General features: G+C 45.7%; 2 protein-coding genes across 4 annotated transcripts; one reads left to right on the top strand and one right to left on the bottom strand.

The window, feature by feature from the left end:
* Positions 1 to 3,519: 3,519 nt before the first annotated feature.
* LOC123150052 (uncharacterized) lies at positions 3,520 to 6,413 on the bottom strand. Its single transcript, XM_044569847.1, has 4 exons — positions 6,101 to 6,413; positions 5,247 to 5,508; positions 4,899 to 4,966; positions 3,520 to 4,423 (listed from the first exon to the last, which is right to left on the bottom strand). The coding sequence occupies exons 1-4, from the start codon at positions 6,395 to 6,397 to the stop codon at positions 4,079 to 4,081; spliced, it is 972 nt and encodes a 323-aa protein (XP_044425782.1). The 5' UTR covers positions 6,398 to 6,413; the 3' UTR covers positions 3,520 to 4,078.
* A 3,424-nt stretch (positions 6,414 to 9,837) lies between these two features.
* On the top strand, positions 9,838 to 12,405 carry LOC123150127 (uncharacterized). 3 transcript variants are annotated; one of them, XM_044569930.1, is made up of 3 exons: positions 9,838 to 10,109; positions 11,200 to 11,327; positions 11,455 to 12,405. In XM_044569930.1, exon 3 carries the CDS (start codon positions 11,496 to 11,498, stop codon positions 12,198 to 12,200), a length of 705 nt encoding a protein of 234 aa, XP_044425865.1. In that variant the 5' UTR covers positions 9,838 to 10,109; positions 11,200 to 11,327; positions 11,455 to 11,495; the 3' UTR covers positions 12,201 to 12,405. The 3 variants fall into 3 exon arrangements, with proteins under 3 accessions (XP_044425865.1, XP_044425864.1, XP_044425863.1); XM_044569929.1 differs by having other exon boundaries at positions 11,460 to 12,405; XM_044569928.1 differs by having other exon boundaries at positions 11,200 to 12,405.
* Positions 12,406 to 24,610: the final 12,205 nt, after the last annotated feature.

Raw genomic sequence — 24,610 nt, forward strand, 5'->3', positions numbered from 1 at the left:
CTGTCATTAATCTCTCTCTTCACTAATTAACCTTCCGCATCGAATATTTTACTAGCAGAAGCACACCACTTTTGGATATAGTACACGCTACCAAGTGAAATATGCACTGTTTATCGCAGTTCATATATTGATTCCCTTTCTGCTAAGCAAGTTCGATGTGGTAATTTTTTTCAGGGGGTTCGCTGTGCTAATTAGCACTCTGTTCGAAAACCAGCAATTGACTGCCCAAACCATGTCCACATGGGCACATAGCCACGTTCACGAGCCCAAAACGACAAAGGCCGAAGGCAGAGAAGCCCACGCTAAAAAAGCTTCTTTCAGCCCACAACGCTCCGCCTCATTCCGCAGCTGAATCACTACACTTCACTTGTTTTAGTCCCATCTCGCCAACCGAGGAGGTGTTCGACCAGCTTAAATACCTGTCTCCTCTCTCTTCACTCGCCGAGCTTAGTTGCGTGAGCTTATAACCCGTGTGGGGGCATTAAGGTGATGTGGACGCTGTTGTAGTGTTGCGGGCCTGGTCTGGGTGTGCTATTGATGGCCTGCCCGTTCCAAGTTGCATAATGGACCGCTTGGGGCCTATGCGAAAGCTGAGCCTCACGATCCATAATGTGGCAGGCACAGCATGAGGCTGGCTTCACAGAGCAGCGACAACTGCCCGCTTCTAACGGTGGAAGGATAACAGGCCGCTGCACTCCGGGACCATCATTTTTTTCTTTGTGATGCGTATAAAGTATCCTCCTACATACTCTTTTGGCTCTTGAATATAAACCGCGGGTGTTTCTTCTTTTTTGTGCAGCACGTAATAGGTTTATTTGCTTACTCTTTTGCCTTGAGTGTAAACTGTCAGTTTTTGTGTGTTGCACATTAAAGATTTCTTTGCTTCTTTTTTTTGGCGGGTGAGAAATTTATTTGCTTCTTACAATTTTCACTCTTCAGTATAAATTTGACTCAAGAATATAAAATGTGAGTATTCTTTTTTTGTGTGTGTGCGCTGAACATGCATAGGAGTAATATTTGTTTGCACTTTTCACTCTTGAATATAAATTGTGAAAAAAAAAATCTTGCTGCACATAACAAGTTTATTTGCTTAACTTTTTGTGCTTCTGATCATTTTATCCGATAATACAGGAACAAAGCAGCAGTTCGACGGTCTGCCTTGCAATGCCTAGGATAAACATTGATGATTACAACAAAGCGACAATTCTGAATTTGCAATTCTTTTTGCATTGAAACAGTAAGTATGTTACCCACAACGACCTTTTTTACTTCTAAAGTTATCAAGGCAGACACTCGACAACACGCTCCTTATTGTTACAGTTGTCACTTAGAGATCCAATAGCCTCATCACTTGGTGCAGCAAGAAGCTCGATACTATATAGTTGAGCTACTCTGTCCCAGCCACTGAAGAAGCAGCCGGTGCGATCGAGTATGAGCACTGTTGCAGTGTGATCTGGTTGACGGCGAGCGTGTCGGTGGGGAATGGGCAGGCGCCGCCGTGGCTGCCCTGCAGCAGCGCGCATGGCGCCGGGGTGACGCCGGCCGAGACGCCCTCGACGTCAGCGCAGTTCCATGACACCTTCTCTGATCCTTGGTCATCTCTGCGGTGACGTTGGCCATGCAAATGCCCTTGAAGGGCGCGCCCTGGATGCCCTGCATCCTCGCCGCCTCCTTCCATACGTCGGTGGCCACCACGTCCTGGTAGCTGATGTTCTCCACCACGGGCACGGCCGTCTTGACTCGGGGTGGGACTTGTAGTCGCCGGTCATCCAGAAGACGCTCTACACCGGGTGGATGTTCCACGCCGGCGAGTTCAGGAGCGTGAGGTTGGAGATGAAGACGCCGTCGGTGTTCATAAAATGCAGATGATTGATCTATCATCAGAAGGTTGACTGGACTGGAATGTCATCCATACAGATACAGGTGTTGAACCAAGAGCAGTCAGTGCAAATGATTAGCAACAAAGTGCTGGGTGCATAACAAGCATAAGCACAGATTACTTACTAATGCTCTGGATCTGGGGACATCACAGGTTGGCAATCAGCAGAAGCTTCTTCTACCAAAAATGCATCTGATAAGCTGCTTGTTGAGCCACCTGCAACCGATGGTGTACTTGACGATGCATCACTCAAATATGTGGAGGCAGCTTTACATGCAGTAAAAATATCTTTTTTTTTTCTTTTTGCTTGTTTGGGCTGTTTGGAGAGGGTTGCAGAAGAGAAGACTACTCAACAAGGCGGAAAAAATATCCCAGCTTTCAACATGCAGCAATTTATATTTCTTTCCATTCCTGCTAAGCAAGTTCACTATGCTAATTAGCACTAAAACCCACGAATGGCTGCCAAAGCCTTGCCCACATGGCCACGTCCATGAGCCCAAAACGACAAATGCTAAAGCTGCCAAAGCCCATGCTAAAAACATCTCCCACACAGCACTCCTCTTTCTTTAGTCCCACCTCGCCAACCGAGGAGGCACTCGACCAGCTTAAATAGCCACCTCCACTTGCTTCATTCGCCGAGCTCAGTTGCGAGAGCTTGTAACTCGAGTGGGGGCATTAAGGTGATGTGAACGCTGTTGTAGTGCTGCGGGTTTGGTCTAGGTGTGCTACTGCTGGCCCGCCCGTTCCAAGTTGTGTAGTGGACCACCTGGGGCCTATGCGAAAGCTGGGCCTCACGGTCCATGGGCCTCACGGTCCATAATGTGGCAGGCACAGCGTGAGGCTGGCTTCCAGTGGACCATCACTTTTTTGTGCGTGTCTTTTTTCCAACCATCACGACAGTGGTTGTGAGGTTGATTTTGACCTAGTTAGTGTTTCTTCTATTTCACCTTCTTGTGCTTTGGATCTTTTTCTTTTTACACTCTGTTTAAAAAGAGTCTACTTTGTTAGACCAGAGTAAGCATTCTCCTTACTGTTACAGTTCTCACTTAGAGATCCAGTAGCCTCGTCACTTGGTACAGCAAGAAGCTGGATACAATCTAATTGAGCTACTTTGTCCCAGCCTTTATCATAATTTCTTGTTTCATCACTCGCACTCAGCTTTCCTGGTTCATGGAATACAAATGATTAGCATAAATATGACACCTCAAGAAAAATGCATTAATTTTTCAACAGAATGTTGACCAAAAAAATTGCCTTCCATTGCTACAATAGCACAGCACAAGTGTTCAGCCAAGACCAGTCAGGGCCAACCACCAGACTGCAGCACCCACTTTGTCAGACAGGAAATTAAAACTGATTAGCAGCAAGCATGAGACAGGAACCTTCTGACAGCCCCCAATTAACAAGCATAATCACACAATCAACAAACATAATCACAGATGCTTCTTCATGGACAGATTAATACTCTGGATCTGGGGACATCACAGGTTGGCAACCATTCTCTGCTCTGCACATATACATGATACATGTACTACACACCACAGGTGTCCAAAATTGGCGAATCATTTGGCCTGGCAGGTGCATAGTGTTTCAAGAGTCAAAGATTTGCAGATAACACAGGGACAAACAGCCCCAAATCATGAATGGAACAAAACGCATCAACAGAAGCTTCTCATACCAACAGACAGACACTGGAGTCTATTACAGGGTTGCATTTAAAAAATGAACATCATCCAAATACATTCGATGGCAAAGGAGCAACAATCTAGCTGGCATGTCTTGGATCCGGATACAACTCCCTGAAGCTTTATAAATAGACCACCACGCAGGGAGCAGACATCAAGCATAAGTGCAAGCAAGCAACCAAGGAAGCTCACAGAAAGACATCTCCTTCACTACCATGGGCGAGAAAGTTTGTGCCGGCGATCTCGTCAGAGTCTACAAGGGTGAAAGGCGGAGCGAGGTTCGGCCGCTGCCACGTCGTGGGCAGATAAAGCTGAGGATCGCACACATCGTGATGCACTCCGTCGCTTCGGCGCTCCTCCTCAGGACTACTACGTCGCAGCTTCCAGTTCTTGATTACAAGTGAATGTAACTGACTCTGTACATGTTAGGATTTGTTCTAAACCGCTCCCACTTGTAACCATTTTTATCGGTTCAAGAAAGTTGCTTCTCTTTCTGCACATCATGGTGTGGGCTTCATGAATGATGATTGGGCGGTTTGTTCTCGCTTTTCGTGCCTTGATCTTCTTGTCTTGCATCCTTTTCGCCCTCATTTTGATCCCTACCAGGCTGTTTACCATCTGTTTCGCTCTTGTCATCAGATGTTTCATCATCTGAACTTGACGATGCATCATTCATAAGGCTCTTCGATGGCTTCATACTGATGCCAATAATGCTTCTGATCCATGCCCCCTCGAAAAGAGTATTGCTTGCTGAGCCAGCTGTATCATCCGCATCTGATGGTGTACTCGAAGGCGAACCAGTCAAATATGTGGATGCAGCTTTGCATGCAGTAAAAATCTCCTTTTTCGCCTGTTTGAGCTGTTTGAAAGATCAAAAGGTCAGCATCTAATCAATGTATGCGTCTCAATACATAAAGTGACAACACTCAGATTGTATCCAAGCCGGCACAGCAGATAAGGCTATTGCTATTGTTCCTAGGTCTGAAGCTTTCGTCAGAAGTACCTTTCTGAACCTGAGTGACGGAGAACAACAATTTCAAAAAGAAATTCTTCTTTCCGACACATAACATGAATATTTATTCTTTGTTCAGTGTTCCACAGTGTTTCTGATTTAAAATGGCCATATTCAGTGATTTATTTAAAGGTTGATTAACAGGGTCATACGATTCTTGCTGTGAAGTTGCCCAGCTATGAGGTTCTGAAAAATTCTAGTAATACATGGGACTAGGGAGACTTACGAGGGCAAACATGACAAATTCTAGTGATAGTGCAAGTAGCTAGAAAATCCTAGACAGGACATAAAACTAGCAGAAAATCCCAGAAGGTATGCACACCTTTTCCGCTGTAGTTTCAGCAGCCTCCAGAGCTGCGTCTCCAGCATTAGCAAAGCGATTGACCCAACCTGAACATGTACATAGTTAGAACTTTGTTGCAAAATCTGAAGCAATTGACTAGAATTTTTTTAAATCATTCTTCATCATAAACATGAGTATAGTAAGGTAATCACTTGGATTAATACATAAGTTGAAGACAACACAGCATTAGAATTCTAGCTTCGACAGGTTATCTTTGGCTACAGAGTTTTCCTAAAAGGATCTTTTGCTTTCGGCAACCATCATCAAACAGGAACAAGTGCGTAATGTATCTGAGAATAAATAAATCATCAAACAAAAGAAAAGAACCTGGAAGTTTTGGCACGCCGAGCTTGTCGCAAAACTCGTTGCAGAAGTGGTTGCAGTTCCTCGAGAGGAGCTCGTATGAGGCTCCAGGCCATTCCCGGCTGAGCTCCCGTGCTATCTGATTTACTGTGCGTGGCGAGCAGCTCGTCTTCCCCAGCACAATGGACTCGCGGAATGTGTACATGGGGTTCTTGGCCGGGGGGCAGCTGAAAACCCCGCTGCCGTTCTCGCAGTAGCCGAATGACCATTCCTCGTTACCATAGACCTGTTGGCGACACGCAGCAAGTTGATCAATAACTAGGCCTAGCGCACGACTTATCTATGAGCCTCGGGTAACCAAGAACCAACATGCAGTAAGGTACTATTAACCAAGACTTGATTGCACATTATAGCTGCTCTGAATCAGAAGATTTCATAAAAGTAGCAGCAAGTAGATCAATGTATATTTCTGTCCAAAGATGACAGGTAAAATGTTTTCCGCGTGATCCCTATCAGACTGACACTTGTTCCACCAATAAACTCAATGTTTTCTGCATTTCTGACTGAAAATGTTTTCTGCATTTCTGACTGACTGAACATAAAACCTCAAAGTTCCCATTGAGCAATTCAATTTATGAAAACACGCATCAAGTAAATCTGTCACGGCCACATATATCAACGAATTCCATACCAAGAAACCACCCAGGTTGTGCAGAACCTGTACAGTTTTTTTGGGACGGACTGTACCAAGAAACAACAGTTTAGGCGGCGGATGGATTCGCCTGAGATCCAATCTCCTTGGCACCGGAGACAGCGCGGAGGAGAAAGAAACGAAGAGGGGAGATGCGGCGGCGGCGGGGAACGGAATGGGGACGGACCTGGATGGCGGTGTGGAAGATGCCGCCGAGGCCGATGCCGTCCTTGAAGATGCGGTTGATCTGGAGGACGGTGGCGCCGCCGCCCCCGGCGCCGTCGGGGCCGCTGCAGGCGACATCGTAGACGTGCGCCACCACCTCCTGCTCCTGCCCTGTCTCCGGCTCCGGCTCCTTGCCGGAGACGACCGCGGATCGCTGCAGCTGCAACGTCATGCCGGTGGCGGGGTCCGCCCGTCGGTGACTGGCCGGGTCCGGCTCCGGCCCCGTGTGGCTCTCTGCACATTCTGTTTTGTTCGCCATTTAATTTTGCACTGGCTGTAAGTAACCCCTACAAATTTATCTGCAGTTAACCACCCCTGTAAGGGGAATTTGAGGATTTGCCACACCTTATTTTGCAGTTTGAGGATTTGCCCCTATTTTAACTGTAACCCAGAATTCGCCACATCTTTGCTGAAAGATTGAGGATTTGCCCCTGATGTATTGTTTGAATCATTTGGCACATTATAGTACAAATTCTGTGACCAAAATACACCCAACCCAATCTGTTTTAGTTATCCTCATCAATCGGGCATGAGCTCGCTGTTCCCGTACTCTGTTCGCCCTGGCGGCTGGCTACCACGCAACGTCGGCGGCGTGCAACCTCACCGTGGCTACACCGGCGTTGGCAGTCTCCCCCGAGTTCCTACTGTGCCTCCCCGAGCTTGCTGATGACGCATCGTGTTATGCCTTGTTTTAGTGTGCATTTGTTCTAACTTGTGAACTAGTAAGGGCTAATGTACCTTCTGATGTCACTAAAAAATGCAACTGTAATTTGTGATGTTGTGAACTAAGAAGTGTGAATGTACTTTGTGATTAAAAGAAAAGGTGATGAAACTTTCCCAGAAGAATACTCACTAGTTTTTTTTTTGAAACGGAACTCACTGTAATATTCTTCAGTGTGTCTTCAGTCTATATGTTCACTATGAAGTGTGAATGTAATCTCTAAATTTTTTTAGATTTTCTCCATACGTTCAGGAGCGGGAGGTGGTCGAAGGAACGTAGGGTAGTAGCCGATCTTACCAGGTTGCCGCCGTCAGGGAGATCGAGGTCGCTGTCGTCGTAGCCGCCGCAGATCGCCGACGCCGACACAGGTACAGGCAGGATGAGATGGGAGAGTTATCGGGGACAACATTTGGACCGGGTTCCTCTCACGTAGGTAAACACAAGGGCATTTTGGTCATGTTGTTGTGGGCCAGTCGTGTTAGGGGCAAATCCTCAATCTTTCAGCAAAGATGTGGCAAATCCTGGGTTACAGCCAAAACAGGGGCAAATCCTCAAACTGCAAAATAAGGTGTGGCAAATCCTCAAATTCCCCCTGTAGTAACTGCAAGAAGTTTAAGTGGTGGTGTGGCCTCTATCCTTTTCATTCAGAAGACTGAATAGAATGGAATTTTTTCTTCTTCTTTTTTTACTCCTCTATACCACATGACACAAACATAAACACGGTGCATCAACTAAAAATCAATCGGGCCGGTAGCCGTCTGATCCGCCAGTAACCATTAGATGGGGATCAATGCACCATTATTCCTCTCTCAAGTCAGCGAACACAATATCACACGATGAAACTAGTACCATGGCAGCATGGCCCACGATGTAGCGTCGCCCTGTTTGGTCGTTTGGTGGAGTATTGGTCATTCGCTCGCAGCAGCCCGCCATACTCTAGTTGCTTCGTAGTAGCCGACCTTGCAGCAGCAGACCACCACCGACAGGGGCGCGGCTCCGGCCTGCGAGCACTGTGATATCGCCGCCCGCCCCACAGCATCGCCGATGCTGGCGTGTGTTGCATGGCAGCACCGATAGCCGTAGACAATAGATGCATCGTACCACCAGTGACCCGCTGCGGCGTCCCGGTCCCATATGGCTTGCGGCCATCGGCGAGTGTTGCATCATAGCACTGGTGACCCTGTAGCCGCCGCTGACTACTGCATCGCCGATGCCTCTCTGCATGTTGCGACCCATCAAGCTTAAAGCCCTCAGCCTCACAACATAGGCGACACCGATGAATGATGGAGCGACGCAGGGTGCTTGAGGAAACAACACTCATGGCAGCGTGGTCGGGCTTGGAGCACTGTCGTCATCTTTCTTTTGCGGCAAACCCCAACCCACTCCCCCCCGGCACATCTCTCTCTTTTGTGCCACGAGATTTTTGCAGCAGAGCTATGTATTTGGATGGTGTGTGGCGTGCTTGTGGAGTTGGGAGAGTGGGTGAGAGGGATGGTTTTGACGGAGGCCGCAGCCATGTGATGGTGATTATTTTCGTTGAGAGAAAGGTGAGAAGAGATGGGATGGAGGGCGCGCACCAGGAAAGAAGTGGAGAAGATGGGATAGTTCTAGTGTGGATATAAGGTTGGATGATGCGGGATCATGTGGGTCCCATTCGATACGTGGCAAGCTACGAAGTCGGTTGACAACGCGAGTGATTAATCAGTCGAATGTAATCGAGAGTTTTCTAAAACATAAAGGAAGTGCACATGCCAAAATATATGGCAGTAGAGAATAATCCACAAAAAAATTCCTTTCTCTTTTTTCAAAAAATAGTTTACTGTGTGTGCAACATTGCTAAACTAATTTTTGGTTACATATAATTATACAAGTCGTACTCTCTTGGATACATATAAATGGCGAACAATCTTGGCTCTTTTGTCAAATTTGACAAAAGGTGACGGAATTATTGTCATGCTCTTCTAGAAAACTTGATATCCAATGAAAGGTTTTCACACTAATGGCATGTTCTGATCTCCTCCAGCTCCATGCTTCACAAACTCCACAGATGAAATTGTCCCGAACGTTTGGACTGTGAGAAGTTGGCTTCTCGAAGCTACGCCCGATGGCAGTGCAAAATCGTGAAGCAGCCTCGACCCAGCTCCACCGATACGGAAAGCTGGAGTTAGCCAATATTAAAATTGAACTGCCACCGCCAAGTCAAGCCTTCGAACCGGTACGCTCGCTGGGACATATCCCTCCTCGTTCCCTCGCTCGTGCCCCCTCACTGTTACTGCAGGTGGCTCGATTTGGGCTGCCTCTAGTCGGCCCAACTAGCCCGAGCAGGCCACAACCCTCCCAGTTGGGCTGTAGCACTGGGAGAAGCTGCAAATCGAGCCGAACAGATTTTTCATCGCCGCTTGGAGTTAGAAACCACTGTGAGAAGCTGGATTTGTGAAGTTTTGAGAAGCTAGAGGAGATCAGAAGATGCCCTAAATGTAAACTTTAAATGAAAACTGTGTAACTTGTATAGATTCGGTTTTCCATACAAACACAAGGAATCTTTTCGTCCCCAGTCTGGCAACCATTCAAAAGAGAGAGAAAGATGAAGTTGGCCGAGTTGTAAAGGCACAATTGTACGTAAAAAAACAAATCTTGACGTTCAAATTTACACATATACAACTACATTCAGTAAAGTAAAAAATAATGAATATACCTTGAACCTCTGGCTTAGGTGGTCAGAAAACACATAAACACAATTATGTATCATGCGTCCATGGTGTATGCACCCGAATGCATATACCTTATAACCGAAAGTAAAAAAAATACAACGAGTGGCCTGGCAAGATAAAAAAATGTGTTGGGAGAAAATAAAATAATGAAATATCTGCCTACCAAACAAGAATGTAAAAGAATTGTGCATTTGTTTGAATGGAAAAAAAAAGAGGAAAAGAGAAAACAAGACTTGTGCTAGGTTGGGTTGGGGTTGGATACTTGGAGTGTTGGACAGTGCAACCACCCTCACGCGCCCAGCACGTGCCCCCACCCGGACCCCAAAATTCCCCAATCCGCCCAGCGGCCCCGGTCTCCGCAGCTTCTCCGTACCCGCACCGCCAAATCCTCCTCGAATTCCGCCGATCCGGTCGCCCCCTCGTCGGAACCGCCCGCCCCGCGCACCTACGATCCCCGCCGCCGGTGGTCGCCCGCGAGGCGAGTCCAGGCGAGTCGGCGGTCCGTCACCCGCCCCCGCGCCGTCGCCGGCTCTACCAAGGTAATCTCCTCGCTCCGTACGGGCCTAATTCGTACAGATCGATGGGTAGTTTCACTGAATTAGCGGGGAATTTCATCGGAATCTTGCCGTCTTCGTTCCAGATTTCCGTTTTCCACGCCAGATTCTCTGTGGACCGTGGAAAGGCGCGGTCTTCGCGCGGTTTCGCCGCTGATCTGCTCGCCTGTCTGGCCGATCTGATGGGCTTAGATGCCGTATCGTGTGGCAATTAGATTGTTTTGTTCCTGCCCCGGATCAACATGGTTTGAACTCCACGGGTGCCAATTGCCTGATCAACTTCGGCTTCTAACCGTCAATCTAGAGGACTTTGGGTTGATCTGTTGTTAAGGAATGATGATGATACGTATGTTCCTGTATATTGATATGCAATTAGACAGCATGAAAAGCTTATGATGCCGTTTGCACGACAAATCGGTGTGCTACCGTGGAGCTTTCGTTCTGATCTAATCGGTGCCGCTAGATTCACAAACGGGCAACGTTTGTAAACTTGTAGGGAGAGTCCAGCATTTGCCACGGTAGCCATGAGCCATTTTCAGGAGTTTTCCATAGGGATGCAAGTGGCTCGCTGCATATCCTGCATCCTCATACTACACATTAGTGTGTTGGTTTTTGCGGCCGTTAGCGCACTAATAGGAGTGTTTTGTGGGCCAAGCACACTTGCATCCCCAGTTTTCCACTTTGGACTAGTTTGCACTTATAACTTGTGTTGTAGCAAATGCAGAATTTTGCTGTTAATTGCACAGAAAGGCCACTTTGTTCAGTGCTGTTCACTTTGCCGCTAAGTTTGGCCGTTTACTAGTGGATCAGATTATCTTTATTACTGTATGCCACGTTTTTAATTGGATGAGACCGGACTGCAAAATACTCTGTATAGTTATGTTATGTCTGCTATTGAACTATACGATGCTTTGATCTTTCTGAGTTATTTTCTGCAAAATGGATCATCATCCATGTTTTTACTATAAGTTTACTTGATTTACTTATATATTCCTTGGATTACCGAGAAGGGAATATGTCTTGCGTGCATTGAATCTTCGTTTCTAACCTGAACTTTCTTCTTTTCTCGATACAGGAGAAGATCCTTATGAGTTGGTTGGCTGTGAATTCATATAAATTCTGGTACTGTGAAAATGGGTCAAAAGGTGGCAGGAAGTTCGTGACGAGATTAACCATAGACGATTGAGGCCTGAGTGGATTTAGGTATTCTGTTGTGACAGCTTAAGTGGCTCTTCAACTTGAAGACGTTGCTGTTGCCTTAGGATATGCTCTTTTCAGCGAGGAGTACAGCCACACACTCTTAGATTGTAATTTTTCTTAATTGGATTAGTACAGGAAGATCAGATACAGTGAAAAGGGAGCGCAGTCGTGATGGACAGAGCTGGCGGTAACCAAGCAGGCCAAGTGTCGAAGAAAGGAAAGAAGAAGCACGCGAAAGACGAGTCAGACCGGCAGAAGCAGGCTGAGAAGAAGAGGCGCCGGCTGGAGAAAGCGCTCGCAAACTCTGCTGCCATCATCTCGGAGCTGGAGAAGAAGCGGCAGCAGAAACAGGAGGAGCAGAGGAGGCTGGACGATGAAGGGGCCGCGATAGCCGAGGCGGTGGCCCTTCATGTCCTCATAGGCGAAGACTGCGATGAACCCCGTCAGCTGAGGTGGAACGGCCATAGAGGCCGCGGCCATCGGGACGATTTCGTGGACCACGAACCGGCTCTAGGCGCGCAAGGAGCAGGAGCAGATACCTATCCATATGGAAGCCGGTCGCCGCTGGCACGGGCCTCTCGTTCCCACATGCCCCAGTGGAGGCTCACCGACTGTGGCATGTCCGGGCCGTTCTCGTTCTCATCGTGGGAGCGAATGGGAGATTTTGAGGGGCTATACTGCAAAGGGACACCCTGCCAGACAGACCAAGACACTTACTGCCATGGCCTGGTAGCAGCAACCCAGGCCGCCTCTCCATTCGGATACGGTTCGGAGGATCCATTCCCTGCCCATGGAACGGAGGGGGCTTCCTCCATCAACATCATGCTGGGCGGTGGCACCAGCAACAGCCTGAACATCTACAGAAGACAATTCTAGATCATAGTTACTTTCTTTTTACACCAAAGGTCGATCTTTTCATTTGCTGTGATACTTAGCTTTTCGTCGAGAAACCGAAAGTGGATATAGGGAATATAGGAGAGCCGTCTTACTGTCGAGTCGAAGAAGCGGTGTGTATTTGGCGTCAGTTACAGACAGTGGGTTTTTGTGATGAATTATTAAATATATGTTTTTGCTTTTACCAGAGGCTGCTTGATGTGTATGTGTAGGTCAATTTGTTGTTGCATGCTCCAGTCCCAGTGTGTTTGCACCGGATGGAGATGAGATTTGGTTGTGGTAGTGCAGGTCGGTCACAAGTTGTTCTGCGTTTGGCTGGTCGCCACCTCAGTGTGGTGGTATTATTATTGTTGTTCTTTTTGCAGTGTGAGATCTGAATGGTGTGAGTGTGTGTGTGGTACCAGTTGATCTCTTTTTGCCCACCTTTTCTGTGGATTAGCCCATTGTGGATTGGATGGGGTCTCCCCAAACTTGGCACCACCATTGCTGTCATGAGCATGCATGCATGAAAAGTAAGTTGTGTCGCGCGTGTGTAGGACGAGCTGGAGTTGCATGCCTGTTAGATTCTCACTGAAGCATTAGAAGTAGGCCATCCATGTGTTTGCCATTGCTGAATTTTGTTCGATTTTCTGAATTTTGTGTTGATTTGGAGAAGTGATCTCCTTGTCTGCTCGATGTTCCAAATTTTGTTTGTTTTGGTTCTGTTGTACGCTTGTGCTGTTAATGTGTAAGTGCAAGTTATGTTTTTGCTGCGTACTCCCTCCGAATTTGAACTAAAACCATGACATTTATTTTGTATCGGAGGGAGTACTGCATTGTGCACTATAATGTTTTTTTTTGAGAGCATGCAAATTGCATGTCTTAGCATTATAAAAGGCCGAGGGTAAATTGCAAGAAAGACTGACAAGCTCCCACCGTAACCGGTGACAAGCAAATCCACTCCAACTTGAACCTCATAATTTTTTTCTCAGGAACCAACATAGCTCCGTCGTTGCTTGAGCGCCTAAAAGAGTTTGCAAGTGAGTGGCTGGACTCGGACAACCCTGAGAAAGCCATTTTCTTTGACTCACTTGTGATGGCGTACATAGTGTCCTTGAATCATAATCGAGAACAGCGGCGACCACCAAAGGAACGCAAAATACAACCACCAAGCCATGTCTCCGCAAACAATGCTTCCAACAAAGGGACGATGTTGAGGATGCCGCCATCGATGATCCAGAACCGAAGCTAGGCTTTCACCCTGAGATAACAAACCATGTGAGTGAGAGCGAGGTGTCGACCCAGCACATTGACACCTCCAAGAAGGGAACGATACCCCTGGGCATCGTCGCCGGTAGCACCGTCTGGAGACGCGCCGGACTTTCATCCATATCATCACATACCTACATCCCTGCCCACCGGAAAGGGCAACACCGCTAATGTTTGTTCACTTTGATGTCGTCGCCGCCGCACCACCACGTTGTTGAAGCCGCGTTGACATGTCCCTCCAGTACCACCAACACGTCGAGCCGAGCTACCTGCACCATCACAACGCCCATCATCCGCCGAGCCTCAGCGACACCACGTCAGCAACTATGGCATGCGCCTACGAGGTAACACCACACCCGCAGGCAACCACGTGGCGTGTTCCTCCAACCAACCCAGATCCAGATAGGGTGGATCGAGAGCTCCCAGCCGCTGCTGTAGTCAATGGAGGAGCCAGGAATTTCCCCCTTGGTATTCATTTGTGCAATGCAATAGTAATATGACAACAAATATACAATAAGTTAGCAACAATATATCAACAGATCGGCAATTCTTTGGTATTTCGTAGAATGCCCAGGAAGGCCCTTCGCGCCGCCACTGGGTGCAGTCGAGGGCTAGCCATTGGGCAGAGCTTGTCCCACCACCACCGCCACTGAGCAGCGTCGCCAAGACCGCCTCATCGTCGTCATAGAGAAGGAAGCCACATCCAGGAAGGTCTCGCTGCCGCCGTCACTGTCCAGGCTTCGCCTGATAGAGACCCTCGACTGCAGAAGGTGGGGGTTAGGGTTCCTTTGTGTTGCCACAGCAGGTTGGGGCGCGTGGTCGGTTTTCACTGACTGATCTCGATTTTTTGATTGACTGACACAGTGATGTACGGTTAAGTATACTTTCATCTAGAGAATCAGCAAAAGGGTTGGATTAAACTCAATCTATAGGGTGGGAAAATAAACACGTGATAGTTGGATTATATCAATAAAAAAATGTGCGCTGGTTGTGTTTGAAGGGAGCCCTCGGCAGAGTCCCTATCGTTGATAGGATGGGCAGTGGGCAGGTGCCGATGCCGGCGATGGCATTGTGCTAGATAATTGGAAAAGTCTTTTTAAACCATGAATTGGTAGATATCCGGTGAAATGAACCCCAACGTTCAAATCCCTATCGATTGCACCCTAATCTATTCGACCCCTGTCCAAATCAAACCTTGGGGTACTGTGCCAAACGAGGATTGTGACGTGGCAAGGCGTGGGCTGGATTAGTTGGCGCGCGAGATAGAAATATGGCCCACTGAGGCCGGCCCATTCGGCGGCCCAGGAGAAAGAGTACCCATATGTCAACCCTGCCAACAGGGCCCAACAGGGCCCAGGAGAAAGAGTACCCATATGTCACCTCGAGCATTCCGTGCCCTCCTGCCTTCCACCTCTCTCCCGCGACAACAATGGCGACTGATACGTCTCCAACGTATCTATAATTTTTGATTGTTTCATGCTATATTATATTCTGTTTTGGACATTATTGGGCTTTATTATACGCTTTTATATTATTTTTGGGACTAACCTATTAACCGGAGGCCCAGCCCAGAATTGTTGTTTTTTTGCCTATTTTAGGGTTTCGCAGAAAAAGAATATCAAACAGAGTCCAAACGGAATGAAACCTTCGGGAACGTGATTTTTGGAACGAACATGATCCAGAGGACTTGGACCCTACGTCAAGACATCAACCAGGAGGCCACGAGGTAGGGGCGCGCCTACCCCCCGGGCGCGCCCTCCACCCTCGTGGGCCCCCTGTTGCTCCACTCTGGTGCGGATCTTACTCTGGATTACCTACGAGATTCGGTAGTAACTTGATCTGAAGTTACATGATCATCATCATTAGCTTCCTCACTAATTGGTGTAGTAGTCACAAGAACAGATTTCTGTGATGAACTACTTTCCAACAAGGAAGAAGATACAATTACCTTATCAAGTTTTCTACTTTCCTCCCACTCACTTCTTTCGAGAGAAACTCCTTCTCTAGAAAGTTTCTGAATTTAGCAACAAAAGTCTTGCCTTCGGATCTGTGATAGAAGGTGTATCCAATAGTTTCCTTTGGATATCCTACGAAGACACATTTCTCCGATTTGGGTTTGAGCTTATCAGGTTGAAACTTTTTCACATAAGCATTGCAACCTCAAACTTTAAGAAACGACAGCTTAGGTTTCTTGCCAAACCATAGTTCATACGGTGTCATCTCAACGGATTTAGATGGTGCCCTATTTAACGTGAATGCAGCTGTCTTTAATGCATAACCCCAAAACGATAGTGGTAAATCGGTAAGAAATATCATAGGTCGCACCATATCTAATAAAGTATGGTTATGACGTTCGGACACACCATTACATTGCGGTGTTCCAGGTGGCGTGAATAGTGAAACTATTTCACATTGTTTTTAACTGAAGGCCAAACTCATAACTCAAATACTATTCTCTGCGATCAGATCGTAGAAACTTTATTTTCTTGTTACGATGATTTTTCACTTTACTCTGAAATTCTTTGAACTTTTCAAATGTTTCAGACTTATGTTTCATCAAGTAGATATACTCATATCTGCTCAAATCATCTGTGAAGATCAGAAAATAATGATACATGTCGCGAGCCTCAATATTCATCGGACCACATACATCAGTATGTATGATTTCCAACAAATCTGTTGCTCGCTCCATTGTTCCGAAGAACGGAGTCTTAGTCATCTTTCCCATGAGGCATGGTTCGCAAGCATCAACTTATTCATAATCAAGTGATTCCAAAAGCCCATCAGCATGGAGTTTCTTCATGCGCTTTACATCAATATGACCTAAACGGCAGTGCCACAAATAAGTTGCACTATCATTATTAACTTTGCATCTTTTGGTTTCAATATTATGATTATGTGTATCACTATGATCGAGATCCAACGAACTATTTTCATTGGGTGTGTAGCCATATAAGGTTTTATTCATGTAAACAGAACAACTATTTATTCTCTTACTTAAATGAATAACCGTATTACAATAAACATGATCAAATCATATTCATGCTCAACGCAAACACCAAATAACACTTATTTAGGTTCAACACTAATCCCGAAATTATAGGGAGTGTGCGATGATGATCATATCAATCTTGGAACCACTTCCAACACACATCGTCACTTCACTTCACCCTTAACTAGTCTCTGTTTATTCTGCAACTCCCGTTTTGAGTTACTAAACTTAGCAACTGAACTAGTATCAAATACTGAGGGGTTGCTATAAACACTTGTAAAGTACACATCAATAACATGTATATCAAATATACTTATGTTCACTTTGCCATCCTTCTTATCCGCCAATCACTTGGGGTAGTTCCGCTTCTAGTGACCAGTCCCTTTGCAGTAGAAGCACTTAGTCTCAGGCTTAGGACCAGACTTGGGCTTCTTCACTTGGGCAGCAACTTGCTTGCCGTTCTTCTTGAAGTTCCCCTTCTTCCCTTTGCCCTTTTCTTGAAACTAGTGGTCTTGTTAACCATCAACACTTGATGTTTTTCTTGATTTCTACCTTCGTCGATTTCAGCATCACGAAGAGCTTGGGAATTACTTTTGTCATCCCTTGCATATTATAGTTCATCACGAAGTTCTACTAACTTGGTGATGGTGACTAGAGAATTCTGTCAATCACTACTTTATCTGGAAGATTAACTCCCACCTGATTCAAGCGATTGTAGTACCCAGACAATCTGAGCACATGCTCACTAGTTGAGCGATTCTCCTCCATCTTTTAGCTATAGAACTTGTTGGAGACTTTATATCTCTCAACTCGGGTATTTGCTTGAAATATTAACTTCAAATCCTGGAACATCTCATATGGTCCATGACGTTCAAAACGTCTTTGAAGTCCCGATTCTAAGCTGTTAAGCATGGTGCACTAAACTATCAAGTAGTCATCATATTGAGCTAGCCAAACGTTCATAACGTCTGCATCTGCTCCTGCAATAGGCCCGTCACCTAGCGGTGCATCAAGGACATAATTCTTCTGTGCAGCAATGAGGATAAACCTCAGATCATGGATCCAATCCTCATCATTGCTACTAACATCTTTCAACACAATTTTCTCTAGGAACATATCAAAATAAACACAGGGAAGCAACAACGCGAGCTATTGATCTAAAACATAATTTGTAAAATACTACCAGGACTAAGTTCATGATAAATTTAAGTTCAATTTAATCATATTACTTAAGAACTCCCACTTAGATAGACATCCCTCTAATCCTCTAAGTGATCACGTGATCCAAATCAACTAAACCATGTCCGATCATCACGTGAGAGGGAGTAGTTTCATTGGTGAACATCACTATGTTGATCATATCTACTATATGATTCACGCTCGACCTTTCGGTCTCCGTGTTCCGAGGCCATATCTGTATATGCTTGGCTCGTCAAGTATAACCTGAGTATTCTGCGTGTGCAACTGTTTTGCACCCGTTGTATTTGAACGTAGAGCCTATCACACCCGATCATCACGTGGTGTCTCAGCACGAAGAACTTTCGCAACGGTGCATACTCAGGGAGAACACTTCTTGATAATTTAGTGAGAGGTCATCTTATAATGGTACCGTCAATCAAAGCAAGATAAGATGCATAAAAGATAAACATCACATGCAATCAATATAAGTGATATGATATGGCCATCATCATCTTGTGCCTGTGATCTCCATCTCCGAAGCACCGTCATGATCACCATCATCACCGGCGCGACACCTTGATCTCCATCATAGCATCGTTGTCGTCTCGCCAATCTTATGCTTCCACGACTATCGCTACCGCTTAGTGATAAAGTAAAGCATTACAGCGCGATTGCATTGCATACAATAAAGCGACAACCATATGGCTCCTGCCGGTTGCCGATAACTCAGTTACAAAACATGATCATCTCATACAATAAAATTTAGCATCATGTCTTGACCATATCACATCACAACATGCCCTGCAAAAACAAGTTAGATGTCCTCTACTTTGTTGTTGCAAGTTTTACGTGGCTGCTACGGGCTTAAGCAAGAACCAATCTTACCTACGCATCAAAACCACAACGATAGTTTGTCAAGTTGGTGCTGTTTTAACCTTCACAAGGACCGGGCGTAGCCACACTCGGTTCAACTAAAGTTGGAGAAACTGTCACCCGCAAGCCACCTCTGTGCAAAGCACGTCGGGGGAACCGGTCTCGCGTAAGCGTACGCGTAATGTTGGTCCGGGCCGCTTCGTCCAACAATACCACCGAACCAAAGTATGACATGCTGGTAAGTAGTATGACTTATATCGCCCACAACTCACTTGTGTTCTACTCGTGCATATAACATCAACATATAAAACCTATGCTCTGATACTACTGTTGGGTTTCGTAGCAATTTTAAAATTTTTCCTACGCACACGCAAGATCATGGTGATGCATAGCAACGAGAGGGGAGAGTGTTATCTACGTACCCTCGTAGACCGCAATGGAAGCGTTGACGCAACATAGAGGAAGTAGTCGTACGTCTTCCCGATCCGACCGATCCAAGCACCGTTACTCCGGGACCTCCGAGTTCTTAGCACACGTACAGCTCGATGACGCTCCCCGGGCTCCGATCCAGCAAAGCTTCGGGGATGAGTTCCGTCAGCACGACGGCGTGGTGACGATGATGATGTTCTACCGACACAGAGCTTCGCCTAAGCACTGCAACGATATGACCGAGGTGGAATATGGTGGAGGGGGGCACCGCACACGGCTAAGGAACGATCACGAAGATCAACTTGTGTGTTCTGGGGTGCCCCCTGCCTCCGTATATAAAGGATCCAAGGGGGGGTGCGGCCGGCCTAGATGAGGCGCGCAGGAGGAGTCCTACTCCTACCGGGAGTAGGACTCCCCTCCCGTTCCTTGTCCAACTAGGAGAGGTGGAGGGAGAAAAGGAAAGGGGGGGCGCCGCCCCTCCCTCCTTGTCCAATTCGGACTAGGGGGAGAGGGGGCGCGCGGCCTGCCCTGGCAGCCCCTTCCTCTTCTCCACATTAGGCCCATAAGGCCCATTAACCCCCCGGGGGGTTCCGGTAACCCCCCGGTGCTCCGGTTTTATCCGAAACTTCCCCCGAACCCTTCCGGTGTCCGAATATAGTCATCCAATATATCAATCTTTATGTCTCGACCATTTCGAGACTCCTCGTCATGTCCGTGATCACATCCGGGACTCCGAACTAACTTCGGTACATCAAAATGCATAAACTCATAATAACTGTCATCGTAACGTTAAGCGTGCGGACCCTACGGTTCGAGAACAATGTAGACATGACTGAGACAAATCTCCGGTCAATAACCAATAGCGGGACCTGGATGCCCATATTGGCTCCTACATATTCTACGAAGATCTTTATCGGTCAGACCGCATAACAACATACGTTGTTCCCTTTGCCATCGGTATGTTACTTGCCCGAGATTCGATCGTCGGTATCCAATACCTAGTTCAATCTCGTTACCGGCAAGTCTCTTTACTCGTTCTGTAATACATCATCCCGCAACTGACTCATTAGTTGCATTGCTTGCAAGGCTTAAGTGATGTGCATTACCGAGAGGGCCCAGAGATACCTCTCCGACAATCGGAGTGACAAATCCTAATCTCAAAATACGCCAACCCAACATCTACCTTTGGAGACACCTGTAGAGCACCTTTATAATCACCCATTTACGTTGTGACATTTGGTAGCACACAAAGTGTTCCTCCAGCAAACGGGAATTGCATAATCTCATATTCATAGGAACATGTATAAGTCATGAAGAAAGCAATAGCAACATACTAAACGATCGGGTGCTAAGCTAATGGAATGGGTCATGTCAATCAGATCATTCACCTAATGATGTGATCCCGTTAATCAAATAACAACTCTTTGTTCATGGTTAGGAAACATAACCACCTTTAATTAACGAGCTAGTCAAGTAGAGGCATACTAGTGACACTCTGTTTGTCTATGTATTCACACATGTATTATGTTTCCGGTTAATACAATTCTAGCATGAATAATAAACATTTATCATGATATAAGGAAATAAATAATCACTTTATTATTGCCTCTAGGGCATATTTCCTTCAGGTACAAGGGACTCGTGCGTGGCCTCCTACTGGATTGATACCTTGGTTCTCAAAAACTGAGGGAAATACTTATGCTACTCTGCTGCATCACCCTTTCCTCTTTAAGGGAAAACCAACGCAAGTGCTCAAGAGGTAGCAGCGACCGACGGATGATTGACGAGGCGACGACGATCGTGACGGCACGGTGGCGTGAACATCTGAAGGTAATCATCTAGTGCCATCCTAGTCCGATGCCCGTAGTTTAGCCCGTGATTGCGCCAGTATGGTTAGGGTTTTACCGAGATTGTGGTGGTGATTTTGCTTGCGAAAATATATGATATTTGTGTGATTTAGCCATAGATTTATTCCTAGGCAAGAAAGATTGGTTAATTTGGTTCTGCTTATTTGTCTATTTCAGTGAAATCATGGACCCAACCAAGATTTTGAATGTCTGTTTTCCGTTTGGGTGGCGAGTTCATCTGAATTGGTCCTAGTTTGCAGTATGTTGGGGGAAAGGAAGCTATGTTAGAGATAGAAAGAGACAAACTGTTGCTGTAGGAAGTGAAGGGCCATTTGAAGGATCACATGGCACTGAAGGAATCAAGGAAGTTCAATTTTCTGATTCCTGGTCAAGAACTTATCAATGGTTTGATGTTTCTGAATGATGACAACAAGTGTGTGCAGATGGCAGATTATGTATGTGTTGGTGCAGTTGCAGATCGCCAATTCCATGATGCTCCCCACCAGGAGTGAGTAATTCCTTCGTAGGCTCACTGGTCGGTGAGGAGTTGGATGAGATTCATCATGTAATCGAGTTAGTTTTGTTAGGGCTTGATCCCTAGTATCCACTATGTTCTGAGATTGATGTTACTATGACTTTGCCATGCTTAATGCTTGTCACTTTGGCCCCGGGTGCCATGATTTCAGATCTAAACCGTTTATGTTATCACCATTATATCTATGTTCTAGATCCGATCTTGCAAATTATAGTCACCTACTACGTGTTATGATTCGGCAACCCCGGAGTGACAATAGTTGGGCCCACTCCCGGTGATGACCGTAGTTTGAGGAGTTCATGTATTCACCATGTGTTAATTCTTTGTTCCGGTTCTCTATTAAAAGGAGACCTTAATATCCCTTAGTTTCCAATTGGACCCCGCTGCCACGGGAGGGTAGGACAAAAGATGTCATGCAAGTTCTTTCCATGAGCACGTATGACTATTTACGGAATACATGCCTACATTATATTTATGAACTGGAGCTAGTGCCGTATCGCCCTAGGTTATGGCTGTTACATGATGAATATCATACAACAAATTACCGATCCAATGCCTACAAAATTATCTTATGTTGCTTCTGCTAAGTTACTACTGCTATCGCTACTATTGCACTTGTTACAAAATCACTGCTATCACTGTTACCGTTACTATTGCTGCTGTTACTATTATCAAAACTATCACACTACTTTGCTACCGCTCACTTTTCTGCAGATAATTAATCTTCAGGTGTGGTTGAATTGACAACTCAGCTGCTAATACTTGCAAATATTCTTTGGCTCCCTCTGTGTCGAATCTATAAATTTGGGTTGAATACTCTACCCTCGAAAACTGTTGCGATCCAGAGAGTGATTTTGAGTACATTCCACATAGTGATGATAGTGGAGAAGGTTCATAGGTGGTGGAGCTAAGGAGGCATGCTAGAAAGTTCAAGAAAAGAATGAAACAGAGCATGAGCTGGATTGGAAGAGATGCGTCTGGTCCAGTACCAATTGAGCTCATTGCCAACATGGAGCAACAAATAGCAGGAGAAGAAGAGGATTGGAAGTACGACTCTTCTGATGAGGACTACAGTTATAAGGAAGATTATGATGGAGAGGTAGTTAAGAGAAAGAGCATATTTCCAAGGTATAACAATGACACTGAGATACCACATTTTGCATTGTCCATGGTTTTCAGAAGCAAGAACCAGCTTTGTAAAGCTCTGACAAGGTATGGTCTGGTTACTAAGAGGAGCATCAGGTTCATCAAATCAGAAAGTGACAGAGTTAGGGCCAAGTGTGGATGGGATGGTTGCCCTTGGCTTATCTATGCAGCCAAAAGATCAAGAACATCCACATTCCAAGTTATTACTTTCAATGATGAGCATGAATGTGCACAAAATAGGTGCAACAGGCTTGTGACTGCTAAGTTGATTGCATAGAGGTATGAGCACTTCATACTAGCTAAGACTATGTGGAAAATATAAAGCATGAAAGCCACTGTATTGCAAGACATGTTTCCTGATGTTTGAACCTCAAACTGCAAACATGCAAAGGCAATTGTGATGTACAGATTGATGAGTGGTATGAAGAGTGAGTATACCAGAGTGTTTGATTACCAATTAGAGCTGCTTAGGAGCAACCCTGGAAGCACTGTTATTGTGTGTTTGGATCCAACAAACATGGTTCAAAATATATTTGAGGGTTTCTGTGTTTTCTTCAATGCAATGAAATAAGGATTCAAGGCTGGATGCAGGAAAGTGATAGGCCTTGATGGATGTTTCTTCAAAGGGGCAGTGAAGGGTGAGCTCTCGTGTGCCATAGGTAGGGATGCTAACAATCAAATGTATCCACTAGCTTGGGTTGTAGTTGAGCAGGAAACCAATGCAACTTGGAAATGGTTTGTTGGGCTACTCATCAAGGATCTTGACATCAACAACAATGGAGCTGGCTGGGTGTTTATCTCTGATCAACAAAAGTGCATACTCAATGCCATGCAGGACTATCTACCAGCTGCAGAGCACAGGATGTGTGCTAGGCACATATATGGTAACTGGAGGAAGAAGCACAAAGCTCATGATTGGCAGAAAAATTGTTGGGCTGTTGCCAAAGCTTCCAATAAGCAAGATTTCAACTATTACAGAGCCAAGCTTGCCCAATAGACACCTGAAGGGGCTAAGGACATGATGAGGACAGAGCCTGTGCATTGGGCAAGGGTTTTCTTTCCAATGTGACCATGCCATTTTTTATGCTAGGTTCTATCCAATTATTTCTATGCGAGAGAATATTAGGAAGAAAAAATTGGTGAGAATTCAAGAACAGAAAGAGAAGGGTGAGAAAATGACATGGAAAATATGCCCTGGTATATTTAAAAAGATCAAGAAATATATTGCTTGGACACAATATCTTGAGTTGCTTTGGAATGGAGAAAATGGGTTTGAAGTGTAGCATATCAATGGTAGGGGAAGGCAGTACACTGTTGATCTGGAAAAAAGGACATGGTCCTGTGGCTATTTCCAGTTGGCTGGTCTATCACCATGCCATTAGTGCTATCTACAAGTGTAAGAAGAATATTGAAGATTTCATTCATCCTTGCTACTCTGTTGAGGTGTTCAAAAAATATATGAGCATTGCTTGTAGCCTGTAGAAGGTGAAGAGATGTGGCCTGTGTCTGCAAATCCTAGGCCTGTAGCTCCTAAATATGTGAGAATGCCATGAAGTCCTAAGATAAATGACAGGCAAAGAGAAGAAAAAAAACTCCTAAGGGAAAGAAAATGAGCAAGCATGGATCCATAATTAAATGCTCTATGTGTGGAAATCCTGGACACAACAAGACATGGTGCAAGAAGAACCCTGAGAGAGGCAAGAAGAAGAATGCACATCTCACCAAGACTAGCAAGGAAAAGAGCACAACTGAGGTATTCCATAATTTTACATGATTGCACATGATTACTTGGTCATTTTAGTTGATTTTAAATGCTTACACATGATATATTTCCTCACTATTCTCTCCTTTTCTGCCTTGGAAAATGCCAGCAAACTGCAACAGCTAGAACCAGTGCTTGTGGCTCTGCATCTCAAGCTCAATCACAACCAGCTCCTAGAACCAGTTCTTGTGGCTCTGCATCTCAAGCTCAATCACAAGTAGCTTCTAGAACCATTGCTTCTGGCTCTACATCTCAAGTTCCACAAGCCTCTACACCTGGTACCAATGCCAGCAACTTCAAGCCTCCAAGAAAGAGAGCTGCAACTGCTGAAGCTGGATCATCTTCTTTAGTGAGAGGAACTGGAGCTAAGAGAGTAAGAAG

The sequence above is a fragment of the Triticum aestivum genome, chromosome 7A, assembly GCF_018294505.1.
Source record: "Triticum aestivum cultivar Chinese Spring chromosome 7A, IWGSC CS RefSeq v2.1, whole genome shotgun sequence".
Taxonomy (NCBI): domain Eukaryota; kingdom Viridiplantae; phylum Streptophyta; class Magnoliopsida; order Poales; family Poaceae; genus Triticum; species Triticum aestivum.

Excerpts from the sequence above, each read along its gene's own strand:
- LOC123150052 (XM_044569847.1), bottom strand. The coding sequence starts at position 6,397 with ATGGCGAACAAAACAGAATGTGCAGAGAGCCACACGGGGCCGGAGCCG. Across the intron at positions 5,509-6,100 it reads TCTTCCACACCGCCATCCAG|GTCTATGGTAACGAGGAATG; the intron begins GTCCGTCCCCAT and ends TGTCGCCAACAG. Across the intron at positions 4,424-4,898 it reads CTGAAACTACAGCGGAAAAG|CTCAAACAGGCGAAAAAGGA; the intron begins GTGTGCATACCT and ends TCTTTCAAACAG.
- LOC123150127 (XM_044569928.1), top strand. The coding sequence starts at position 11,496 with ATGGACAGAGCTGGCGGTAACCAAGCAGGCCAAGTGTCGAAGAAAGGA.